Below are 12821 nucleotides of genomic sequence, written 5' to 3'. Positions count from 1 at the left end.
AGAGATAGTGTGTATAAATTTTGCCTCTAATTTTATCTATTTTTTATTGAGTTTCTGGAGTTATTGAGTTTTATTATTATTTTATTATTATGGTAATTATTTTGATGATTTTTATGAAGGATTTTTAGTATTTTATATATTGGTATAATATTTATTTTTCTCAGATTATCCAAGATTTAAGTATTTTTGGTATTTTATTTTAATATTTATAATTATTGAAGAATAATTATATATAAAACAGTGATTATTATGTCAAAATTAGTATTATTTATATACGGTATTAATATTTTTTTCTCTAAATCACGATAATAAATTTCATAAATACTTTCTTAACTACTATTTAAGTTTTTATTAATTTTAAGACTATTTAAATAATATATCGTAAATAAATATCCAGAAATTAATATTTGTATGAATATAATTTCAATGTTTTGATTCAACACGACTCCAGGTACAAATGAGCTACACATATTAATACAAATTGCTCCTAAAATATAAACTACACATAACCGTTAAAAAATGATTATAAATATTAATCATAATAATAAACATTAATATTAAGCAAAATTAAATATAATTATAATAAACTTGGAAATATCAGTATAGCTTTTGATTTGACTATAAACCAAAATGGCGGCGGTGAAGAGACGTCATTAAGGCGGAAGTTTCAAAGCCAGACCTCCAACACACAGGTAACTAACTATACTACTATTTAACGTATAATCAACCATAGTAGTATAATAAACCACTAAATCATATAATATAGCCTAAAAATACGATCAATAGGTAATAATAGGTTAAAACTAGGTAAGTGTCCCTACAGGCCATATAGAGACGCCATCATTATTTATTTCCTTATTTATTCCTCCATTTATCACCTTTTTTATCTTTATGTTATATTTATTGTGTTTATTAAGTAATTATCTCTACGTTTATGTATATTGGCGTATGTACATACTGTGAGGTGAGGTGAGGTGAGGTGGTGAGGTGAGGCATGGTGAGGTGAGGTGAGGTGAGGCGAGGTGAGGCAAAGTGGTGTGAGGCAAGGGTGAGGTGTGAGGTGAGGTGAGTGAGTGAGGTGAGGTGTGGCATGGTGAGTGGGGTGAGATGTGGCATGGTGGAGGTGAGGTGAGGTGAGGTGAGGCAAGGTGGTGAGGTGAGGTGAGGCAAGGTGGTCGGGTGAGGTGAGGTGAGGTGGGGCAAGGTGAGGTGAGGCAGGTGAGTCGAGGTGAGGTGAGGTGAGGTGAGGTGGGGTGAGGTGTGGCATGGTGAGGTGAGTGAGGTGTGGCATGGGTGAGGTGAGGTGAGGTGAGGTGGGGCAAGGTGGGGTGGAGGTGAGGCAAGGTGAGTCAGGTGAGGTGGGGGAGGTGAGGTGAGGCAGGGTGAGGCGGGCAAGGTGAGGTGAGGTGCCTGGCTCTCTCCCCAGTCAGTAGGGTGCCAGACTCACGGGCGGCTGGCACTGTTAGCTCGCTCTATACAGTGCCAAGAGCGAGTCTGAACGCCAGGCACCGGTTGTGTAATGGGCTTGTAACATCGCCAGGCACTTACAGAGTTACGCCAGACTGTGATTTATTACGCCAGGCCGAAAGCTTACGCAGGCATTTGAAAGCTTACGCCAGGCGAAAGCGCCAGGCATTTGAAAGCTTACGACAGGCCTTGAAAGCTTACGCCAGTACTTAAATCTTACGCCAGGCACTTGACATTTAACGCCAGGCATTGATATGTTACGCCAATCATTCAGTTTACGCCAAGCACTTATTGTTGTCAACTTCAGGCACTCAAAGATAACGCCAGGCACTTGAACTACGCCAGGCATGAACTAACGCCAGGCACTTAGAAAATACACAACACACTTACGCCAGGCACTTAAACTAACGGCAGGCACTTAGAAAACACAACACACTCACACACACCTCACACAACACACTCCACAACACACTCACACAACACCCTCACACAACACACTCACACAACACCTCACACAACACACTCACACAACACCCTCACACAACACACTCACACCACTCACACAACACCCTCACAACACACTCACCAACACCTCATTCACCATGTTGGTACAAACCACCAAAAATATAATTTCCTACCCTCACTATGACAACCGTACGTGTCGTGGCTCCTCTAACGTGAATAAATTAGTGAATAAAGAATTGAAAATAAATAAGGAACTGATAAGGAAATAATTACGGACATTTAGTGAATAATAGCGATATACTGGTTCAGTTTATATATTGTCCTTAAATATATTGAGTAAGTCTCTGTCTCTATATTTAAAATATATTATTATTATTATTATTATGACATGAGTACCTTTTAGAGTCCATCTTTGGTACACACACACACACACACACACACACACAGTGACTGCTTTTCACCTAACCACTCACCTTATTACCAATTAAAGACTTGTGAGGCCTTCTGTAGTGTGAGGGCCTCCTGTAGTGTGAGGCCTCCTGTAGTGTGAACTTCTGTAGTGAGGGGCCTCCCTGTAGTGTGAGGGCCTTCTGTAGTGTGAGGCCCTCCTGTAGTGTGAGGCCTTCTGTGGTGTGAGGGCCTCCTGAAGTGTGAGGGCCTTCTGTAGTGTGAGGGACTCTGTAGTGTGAGGCCTTCTGTAGTGTGAGGGCCTCCTGTGTGTGAGGCTCCTGTAGTGTGAGGGCCTTCCTGGTGTGAGGGCCTCCTGTAGTGTGAGGCCTCCTGTAGTGTGGGGCCTTCTGTAGTGTGAGGGCCTCCTGAGTGTGAGGCCTCCTGTAGTGTGAGGGCCTCCTGTAGTGTGAGGCCTCCTGTAGCTCACTGAGTTATTAATGAGATATTAGGTGAGGTATATAATTATATACTTATAATTATGGTAGAACAATTACAGGTACACGTGTACTTTCCTCCTAGATAGTGCCACTAATTTATTTCTCTAGCTTTCCCCAAACACTACGCCACTATAGGTACTTTCCCCAAACACTAGCCCTTACTAGGTACTCAAACACTAGCCCTTACTAGATACTTCCCCAAACACTAACCCTTACTAGACACTTTCACAAACCCTTACTAGATACTTTCCCAAACACTAAGCGCCGGTACTTTCCTTCCACAGGTGATGACAAGTAACGCTATTAGAGAATCAGGAGGAAAAATCATCTCTTTCTGAGGTGAAAATAGCCGTACTAAGGCCCGGGCGTTGGCAAGAGTGGTAAGTACTATTGGGTGTACTAGTGGCTATTGTGGGTACTATTAAGAGTACTAGTAGCTATTGTGGGTACTATTAGGAGTACTAGTGGCTATTGTGGAATACTATTAAGAGTACTAGTGGCTATTGTGGTACTATTAAAGTACTAGTAGTTGGGTTAAAAGTACTAGTGGCTCCTGTGAGTACTATTATAAGTACTAGTAGTTGGGTTAAAAGTACTAAGTGGCTATTTGGGTACTATTAGGAGTACTGTGGCTATTGGGATACTATTAAGAGTACTAGTGGCTATTGTGAGTACTATTAAGAGTACTAGTAGTTGGGTTAAAAGTACTAGTGGCTCCCTGAGTACTATTAAGAGTACTAGTAGTTGGGTTAAGAGTACTAGTGGCTCCTGTGAGTACATTCTTAATCTAAACTAATTTAATCTAAGATCAACCGAACTTAACCTACGTTGTGTGTGTGTGTGGCCACACACACACACACACACACACAGACACACAGTAATCTCTCTCATCTCTCTCATCTCTCTCTCTCCTCTCATCTCTCCTCAGCTCTCATCGTTCGGTTCCTCACTAAGAGGTACATCGGGAATACGATCATCAAGCAGGTGAGTCAACTACGACTTGGTTTCACTACTGAGTTTAACCCTTTAATGATGCTGGTTTAACCCTTTAATGACGCTGGTTTAACCCTTTAATGATGCTGGTTTAACCCTTTAATGATGTTAGTTTAACCCTTTGAGTAAGATAATTGCACCTGTAAGAACATCAATAACAGGTGTGTGAAGGTAATTAATGAAACACACCTGTAATTATCTACCACAACCACAACTACCACAATTACTTATACCTACACACACACACACACACACACACACACACGTAATTAAGGTGATGTACAGGTGATAAAAACAGGTAAGTGTCGGGAGGCTGATGATGCCCAGGTGCCTGCCTCTCATTATCCCCGCACTATCACAGCTTCTTGCTATCACCACTCTACTGTCTGTCTGTCTGTGTATGTCTGTCTGTATGTGTGTGTATGTATGTCTGTGTAAGGAGAAGCATTATGTATGTTTGTATGTACATTTATGTATGTTCGTCAGTATGTACGTATAAGTTATATATCTGGCTCTCTATATCATTAATTATATATGACTGAACAGATATATGGGGTCATTAATTGGACCAGTCACACACATGTCCTATTAACACCTTCCACACCTGAAATTGATGGCGTTACTTCAGGTGTGTGGGAGAGAGTGTGTGTGTGTGTGCCCCTCTCTCTCTCTCTCTCTCTCTCTCTCTCTCTCTCTCTCTCTCGTTAGGGGTGGTGGCAATGGTGTGTTGTCATACACGGTGCCAACTGACTGTAACTGACTGTGGCATATGACAGGGGTGACTGATTTAACTGTTAATTTCTCAATGATTTATGTTAAGTTTTCTCCCTAACTGATGCTGTGAGAGAGTGAAAGAGTGAGAGGAGAGTGAGAGAGTGAGGGAGAGTTCATTATCTCACATTCTTCCTGTTAAAGTAAAGGAGTTTTTGTGTCTCGGAACAGTTGCCAAGTGTGTGGTGGTGGTAGTGGTGGTAGTGGTAGTAGTGGTGGTAGTAGTGATAGTACTAGTAATAGTTTAACGATTTAGCCAGTGTAGTGGGCTAGGTGTCCGGTCTTTCTGGGCTACACCTAAAACACTGGTTACCTTGTGCCGTCCACCCCTACAATAGGGGTAGGGGGCTAGAGATGGGTGGGTGGGTGGGTGTGGCATGTGGGTAGAGGTGGGCCACACACACACACACACACACACACACACACACACACACACACATTATCTCGCATTCTTAATTAAGTGACCAAACTATCTAATTTTTTCCCTCACTCACCACCCCCACCCCCACCCCTCCCGTAGAGCCAGAGAGCCAAGTTAAGCCACCCAGAGCCTGTCAAGTGTTATGTGTCAGGTCCACAGTGATACCTATGCCAACACACACACAGAGGTACCACCCCCCACACACACACAGAGGTACCACACCCCACACACACAGAGAGGTACCACCCCCCACACACACACAGAGCCACCCCCCACACACACACAGGTAATTAATACCCACACCTGACAGGTACACCTACCATCAACACCTGGCGTTAGATACACTTAGTTAACTCATCAACACACGCACTTAACTTATCAACACACGCATAACTCATCAACACACGCACTTAACACATCAACACACGCACTTAACACATCAACACACGCACTTAACATCAACACACGCACTTAACTCATCAACACACTTAAATCACGAACAGTTTACTAATATATTATGATGATATTGTAAGTCCATCTGTGTGTGTGTGTGTCAATGTGTGTTTAAAACAGTGAGGACAGAGGGAAAGACTCTCTCTCTCTCTCACCCTAACTACCAAATTCCTCACCAGTTCGTCACACTAGAGTCTCTGGCCAAAACAGCCACCATCTTCTCATTCCACCAGACGACCCGTGGTATTCGTAATGGCTAATTGGGTCGTTAAATTGACCGTGATATCAAGATGGATTAGGGTATTTAACCGTGTGTGTGTGTGTGTGTGTGTGTGTGTGTGTGTGTGTGTGTGTGTGTGTGTGTGGAAGTGCGTTATTTTGTTCATTTAGACAATATTTCTCCCCAACAGAACAGAGGTACAGGAATGAAATCTTGGTGGACGGTGAACCTGTTCTTTTTGAGATACTGGACACCTGTAACAAGGTATGTGGTAGTTGTGGTAGTGGTGGTGGTGGTAGTGGTAGGTGGTTGTAGTGATGGTGTTATATGTAGTGGTGATTAGACAATAAAATAACAGTTTAATGCTAAAATTATACTTTGCTGTACCGTTGTAGTGAAAAACATGGTGGGATTTACATACACCGTTAATGAACTATTGATGGAAGAAGAAGTTTTGGTGACTGAACAGTTATTATTATTAAATCATTATCATCATCCTAATAAAAACCCAATCAATTCACATTACTACCACACAAACACGAGCCATTAACGCCATCTCAATCATAAAAATTTTCTATGGTCACTTTGCCAAGGTGGGTGTGTGGGCAATAAATGAGTCTTAATGAACTTGTTATATGTGAGGTTCTTGATTAGGACTTGTGGTGGGTTGTGGTGGGTTGTGGTGGGTTGTGGTAGGATTGTGGTGGATTAGTGGTAGGTATTGTGGTGGTATTGTGGTAGGTATTGTGGTGGGTATTGTGTAGGTATTGTGGTAGGTATTGTGGTAGGTATTGTGGTGGGTATTGTGGTGGATTGTGGTAGGTATTGTGGTAGTTGTAACACTGATTCTCACCTGTTGCACCAGATGTAAACAAACTCACCTGAAGCCACCGATTGTTTACCTGAACCTGTTGTGGAAAGTAGGTCAGGTCTGCCTAGTAGTGGTAGTGGTGGTAGTAGTGGTGGTGGTAGTAGTAGTACCATCACCACTATCACACAGGTACTAAATACCCAGGTCAACATTCAACAGGTGAGGTACAGGTATAAACATCCTTTCCTCTTGTCATGTTTATAGTTAATACTGAAATGTTTATATATAGTCACTGAAGAAGAGATGTGTGTGTGTGTGTGTGTGTGTGTGTGTGTGTGGGTGGGAGCTGATGTGTGTGCGTGTAGGAAGGTTAATGTGTGTGTGTGTGATAGAGGTGTACACAAAGGCAATATTATAGTTTAAGTCAGGAACACCAGAGCCTCTCTCTCTCTCTCTCTCTCTCTCTCTCTCTCTCTCTCTCTCTCTCTCTCTCTCTCTCATAATCTGGTGAAATAGCTAGATGCCTTATACACATTATCTAAGCTAGAGGTAAGGCCATGCTTTGTGTAGATCAAGCTGACAGCATCAACAAGGCAAGAGTTTCAACAATATACAGAGCAGTAAAGGCGACACTCAACACCTGTTAGTGATGATCTCTTAAAACATCAATGGTTACCGCTGAGAGGGAGAAGGAGGAGGAATGAATGTGAGACAGACAGACACGCACCCCGACGTGGTGGTGGCAGCTACAGTATAAATAAAACACACTAGTGAGGGGCACTAGGTGGGCCTGACACACTAGTGGGGCTGACTACACTAGTGGGGGCTGACACACTAGTGGGGGCTGTGCCACTAGTGAGGCTGACACACTAGTGGGGGCTGACACACTAGTGGGGCTGACACACTAGTGGGGGCTGACACACTGGTGGGGGCTACACACTAGTGGGGGCTGACACACTAGTGGGGGCTGACACACTGGTGGGGGCTGACACACTAGTGGGGGCTGACACACTAGTGGGGCTGACACACTGAGTGAGGCTGCACACTAGTGGGGGCTGACCACTGGTGGGGCTGACACACTAGTGTGGGCTGACACACTAGTGGGGCTGACACACTAGTGGGGGCTGACACACTAGTGGGGGCTGACACACTAGTGGGGCTGACACTAGTGGGGGCTGACACACTGAGTGGGGGCTGACACACTAGTGGGCTGACACACTGGTGGGGGCTGACACACTAGTGGGGGCTGACACACTAGTGGGGCTGACACTAGTGGGGCTGACACTAGTGGGGGCTGTCACACTAGTGGGGGCTGACACACTGTGGGGCTGCACACACTGGTGGGGCTGACACACTAGTGGGGGCTGACACACTAGTGGGGCTGACACACTAGTGGGGGCTGACACTAGTGTGGGCGCACTGAGTGGGGGCAGCACACTGGTGGGGCTGACACACTAGTGACTGAGTGGGGGCTGACACACTAGTGAGGGGCTGACACACTAGTGGGGGCTGACCTGGTGGGGGCTGACACACTAGTGGGGGCTGACACACTAGTGGGGCTGACACACTGGTGGGGGCTGACACACTAGTGGGGGCTGACACACTAGTGAAGTGCACTAGTGGGGGCTGACACACTAGTGGGGCTGACACTAGTGGGGGCTGACACACTTGTGGCTAACACTAGTGGGGGCTGCACTGTGGGGGCTACACACTAGTGGGGGGCTGACACACTGAGTGGGGGCTGACACACTAGTGTGGGCTGACACACTAGTGGGGGCTGCACACTAGTGGGGCTGACACACTAGTGGGGGGCTGGCACACTAGTGGGGCTGACACACTAGTGGGGCTGACACACTAGTGGGGGCTGACACACTGAGTGGGGGCTGACACACTAGTGGGGGCTGACACACTGAGTGGGGCTGACACACTAGTGGGGGCTGACACACTAGTGGGGGCTGACACTAGTGGGGCTGACACACCAGTGGGGCTGACACACTAGTGGGGGCTGACACACTGGTGGGGCTGACACTAGTGGGGGCTGACACACTAGTGGGGGCTGACACACTAGTGGGGGGCTGACACACTGGTGGGCTGACCACATGAGCTGACACACTGAGTGGGGGCTGACACACTAGTGGGGGCTGACACTGAGTGGGGCTGACACACTAGTGGGGGCTGACACACTAGTGGGGGCTGACACACACTAGTGGGGGCTGACACACTAGTGGGGCTGACACACAGTGGGGGCTGACACACTGGTGGGGCTGACACACTAGTGGGGGCTGACACACTGAGTGGGGGCTGACTGCACTAGTGGGGGCTGACACACTAGTGGGGGGCTGACACTAGTGGGGGCTGACACACTAGTGGGGGCTGACACACTAGTGGGGCTGACCACACTGGGGGGGCTGACACACTAGTGGGGGCTGACACACTAGTGGGGGCTGTAGTGGGGCTGACACTGGTGGGGCTGACACACTAGTGGGGCTGACACACTGAGTGGGGGCTGACACACTGAGTGGGGGCTGACACGTGGGGGCTGACACACTAGTGGGGCTGACACACTGGTGGGGCTGACACACAGTGGGGCTGACACTAGTGGGGGCTGACCACTGAGTGGGGGGCTGACACACTGGTGGGGGCTGACACACTAGTGGGGGCTGACACACTAGTGGGGGCTGACACACTAGTGGGGCTGACACTAGTGAGGGGGCTGACACACTAGTGGGGGCTGACACACTAGTGGGGGGCTGACACACTGAGTGGGGGGCTGACACACTAGTGGGGGGCTGACACACTGAGTGGGGCTGACACACTAGTGGGGGCTGACACACTGAGTGGGGGCTGACACACTAGTGGGGGCTGACACACTAGTGGGGGCTGACACACTGGTGGGGGCTGACACACTAGTGGGGGGCTGACACACTAGTGGGGGCTGACACACTAGTGGGGCACACTAGTGGGGGCTGACACACTAGTGGGGGCTGACACACTAGTGGGGGGCTGACACACTAGTGGGGGGGCTATAGTGGGGGGCTGACACACTGTCTATGTGGGGGGCTGACACACTCTACAGTTATTATTATGAAGGTGATTTATTCTGACTCACTCACCTCTTGTGTTGTCAGGTCCCTCTCTGTGTGTGTGTGTGTGTGTGTGTGTGTGTTAGTTCATCATATGTTCTGACACTCACTCAATCACTCCCGACAGAACAGTGAAGCTCTCCCTTCGTCAGACACCATCGGGTGGGCCGACGGCTTCCTGCTGGTGTCTCCTATTACCGACAGACAAAGCTTCAGCTGGGTCAGAAAATGCGACTCCACATCAGCGAGAGGAAGGCCAGTGGGCGAGGAGGACTAGGAGGGGCGGCCACCCTCACGCCCACGCCGCCCATGACCGTGGGTGGGGATGTATCACCCAGCCTCCGGCCACCCATGGTTCTCTTGGCTAATAAAGCTGACATGGTCCACCTGAGGCAGGTGTCTACTGACGAAGGTGAGTCATTCTTACCTGACCTGACCTGACCTGACCTGTGGTGACCTGACCTGACCTTACAGAGAAAACGTTATCACACAAACACGTGATGTCAGGTGATGTATCTAGTGTCAGGTGATGTCTCTAGTGTTAGGTGATGTCTCTAGTGTCAGGTGATGTCTCTAGTGTCAGGTGATGTCTCTAGTGTTAGGTGATGTCTCTGGTGTCAGGTGATGTCTCTAGTGTCAGGTGATGTCAGGTGATGTCAGGTATTGAGTATATTACTAATTCATACTCCTTATCTGCTGACTCACTCCTTGTAGTGGAGGGAGGAGGGAGGGAGGTGAGTGGAGGGAGGGTAGTGGAGGGAGGGGTGGTGAGTGGAGAGGGAGGAGGGAGTGGTGGAGGGAGGTAGTGGAGGGAGGAGGGAGTAAAGGTCAACTATTTTAAGCATCTCCATCACGTGACGTCACTAGCCACTCAAATACCCTCCTTCCTCCTTCCCTCCCTCCTTCCTTCCTTCCTTCCCTCCTCCCTCCTTCCCTCCCTCCTTCCCTCCTCCCTCATAAAGCCCTTTGGTGTTTGTGTTGACAATGTTTCTTTAATGAAGAGAGGCCGAACACCATATATTAAGCACGGGCCAACAAGCTCCAGGGCCAATAAAATGCTATTAAAAATGACATAATCCATTGGAGCAATTTAGACTTAGAGTAAACTACTTAGTGGATCCTTAAGGGTCATAGTTGTGTGAGGGGTCATTATAATGGTCTAACAACACACCATCAGGAGGGAATATGAACAAGTGGCTTTCTCTCTCATTCTCTCTCTCTCTCTCTCTCTCTCTCTCTCTCTCTCTCTCTCTCTCTCTCTCACCATTAACACCTCCTCCTCCACACAGGTGAGATACTGGCCAAGGACCTGGAGTGCTACTTCAGCGAGGTGGCGCGTCCAAACACGTCCTCCAGGTGGCCACGGCCTTCCACGAGGTGTTCAGGAAGTTCAAAACGCCAGGAAGAGGAACAACTTCATTACTGGACAGAGTCTTAGGACCGCTACGAGGATCTACGTCGGGGAAGAGTGACTCAGCGTTACCTAAAGACTCACTGAAACTCACCTTGTAGATGAGGCTCACGGCCAAAGGCCACAAGGCTCACGGCTATAAGGCTCACGGCTACAAGGCTCACGGCTATAAGGCTCACGGCTACAAGGCTACAAGGCTCACGGTACAAGGCCCACGGCGCTGCTCACGGCTACTGCGCTCACGGCCAAGCACGGCTACAAGGCTCACGTACAAGGCCCACGGCTCACAAGGCTCACGACAAGGCTACAAGGCTCACGCATATAAGGCTCACGGCTACAAGGCTACAAGGCTCACGGCTACAAGGCTTACGGCAAGGCTCACGGCTACAAGGCTCACGTCTATAAGGCTCACGCCAGCTCACGGCTACAAGGCTCACGGCTACAAGGCTCACGGCTACAAGGCTCACACGGCTACAAGGCTCACGGCTACAAGGCTCACGTCTATAAGGCTCAAGGCCCACGCACAGGCTCTACGGCCAAGGCTCACGCCAAGGCTCACGTCAAGCCTCACGCTACAAGGCTCACGGCCAAGGCTCACGGCTACAAGGCTCACGGCTACAAGGCCCGCCATAAGGCTCATGTTTTATTAGGCTCTGCTGGGACACAGGTTGATAAAGAGTTTGTTTACCAGCCACTCAGAGAGCTTAACTTATTGGGCCACTCAGAGAGCTTAACTTATAGGGCCACCAGAGAGCTTAACTTATTGGGCCACCAGAGAGCTTAACTTGTTGGGCCACCAGAGAGCTAATATAGGGCCACCAGAGAGCTTAACTTTGGGCCACCAGAGAGCTTAACTTGTTGGGCCACTCAGAGAGCTTAACCTATAGACTCAGAGAGCTTAACTTATTGCCACTCAGAGAGCTTAACTTATGTGATATAAACAAGTGTGTTGACAATAAGTTTACTACAGTTCACCTGGAAATACTTAAGGTGATACTTATAAGTGTTGAGTTATAAGCCAAGCGCTTCATATAAGTGAGCCCCCCAAGCTTTAAATAAGTGCCTTTTGTAAGTGCTTCATATAAGTGAGAGGCCCCCAAAGTGCTTTAAATAAGTGCCTCAATATAAGTGTCTTACTTAACTGTTGTTTGTAGGGTTTATTTAAGTAACTTCAGCGGTGATGTTTTGTTTAAGTAGCATATATGACTTAATGTATATGTAAGTGTCTTTAAGAGTTATTTAAGTGCCTTAGGAATCACGTAAGTGTCTGGTTATTTAAGTGCCTTAGGAATCATGTAAGTGTCTTAATTATTTAAGTGCCTTAGGAATCATGTAAGTGTCTTAATTATTTAAGTGCCTGAGAATCATGCAAGTGTCTTGAGTTATTTAAGTGCCTTATACACTTTATGGTGGAGGATAGTACTTGTTCTTGTTTTTTATATTTTGAGGTTGTTGGAGGCCGACCCTATCTCTTGGAGGCCGACCATGAACACTCTGGAGGCCACTTTGGAGGCCGACCAGTCTCCTGTAGGCCGACCATGAACACTTGGAGGCCGACCACCTTAGGCCGACCATGAACACTTGGAGGCCGACCATTCCCTTGAGGCCGACCATGAACACTTGGAGGCCGACCAAGAAACATTTGGAGGCCGACCATGAACACTTGGGAGCCGACCATGAACACTTGAGGCCGAGAACATTTGGAGGCCGACCGCACCTTGGAGGCCGACCATGAACACTTGGAGGCCGACCGTACCTTTGAGGCCGACCAGTAACTCTTGTAGGCCGACCACAGAACACTTGAGGCCGACCACTTGGAGGCCGACCGTACCTTGGAGG

General features: G+C 47.7%; 1 protein-coding gene across 1 annotated transcript; it reads left to right on the top strand.

Moving 5' to 3' along the window:
• Window positions 1-2069: 2069 nt before the first annotated feature.
• LOC121859028 (ras-related and estrogen-regulated growth inhibitor-like) lies at window positions 2070-11083 on the top strand. Its single transcript, XM_042355689.1, is given in 10 exon segments — window positions 2070-2121; window positions 3127-3175; window positions 3177-3199; window positions 3748-3783; window positions 3786-3803; window positions 5868-5941; window positions 9699-9801; window positions 9804-9983; window positions 10861-10902; window positions 10905-11083. Coding segments are annotated over 10 exon segments (756 nt in total).
• Window positions 11084-12821: the final 1738 nt, after the last annotated feature.

Source organism: Homarus americanus, unplaced genomic scaffold (assembly GCF_018991925.1).
Source record: "Homarus americanus isolate GMGI-L3 unplaced genomic scaffold, GMGI_Hamer_2.0 scaffold50427, whole genome shotgun sequence".
NCBI classification, from domain to species: domain Eukaryota; kingdom Metazoa; phylum Arthropoda; class Malacostraca; order Decapoda; family Nephropidae; genus Homarus; species Homarus americanus.
This window is presented reverse-complemented; position numbering and strand designations above follow the sequence as displayed.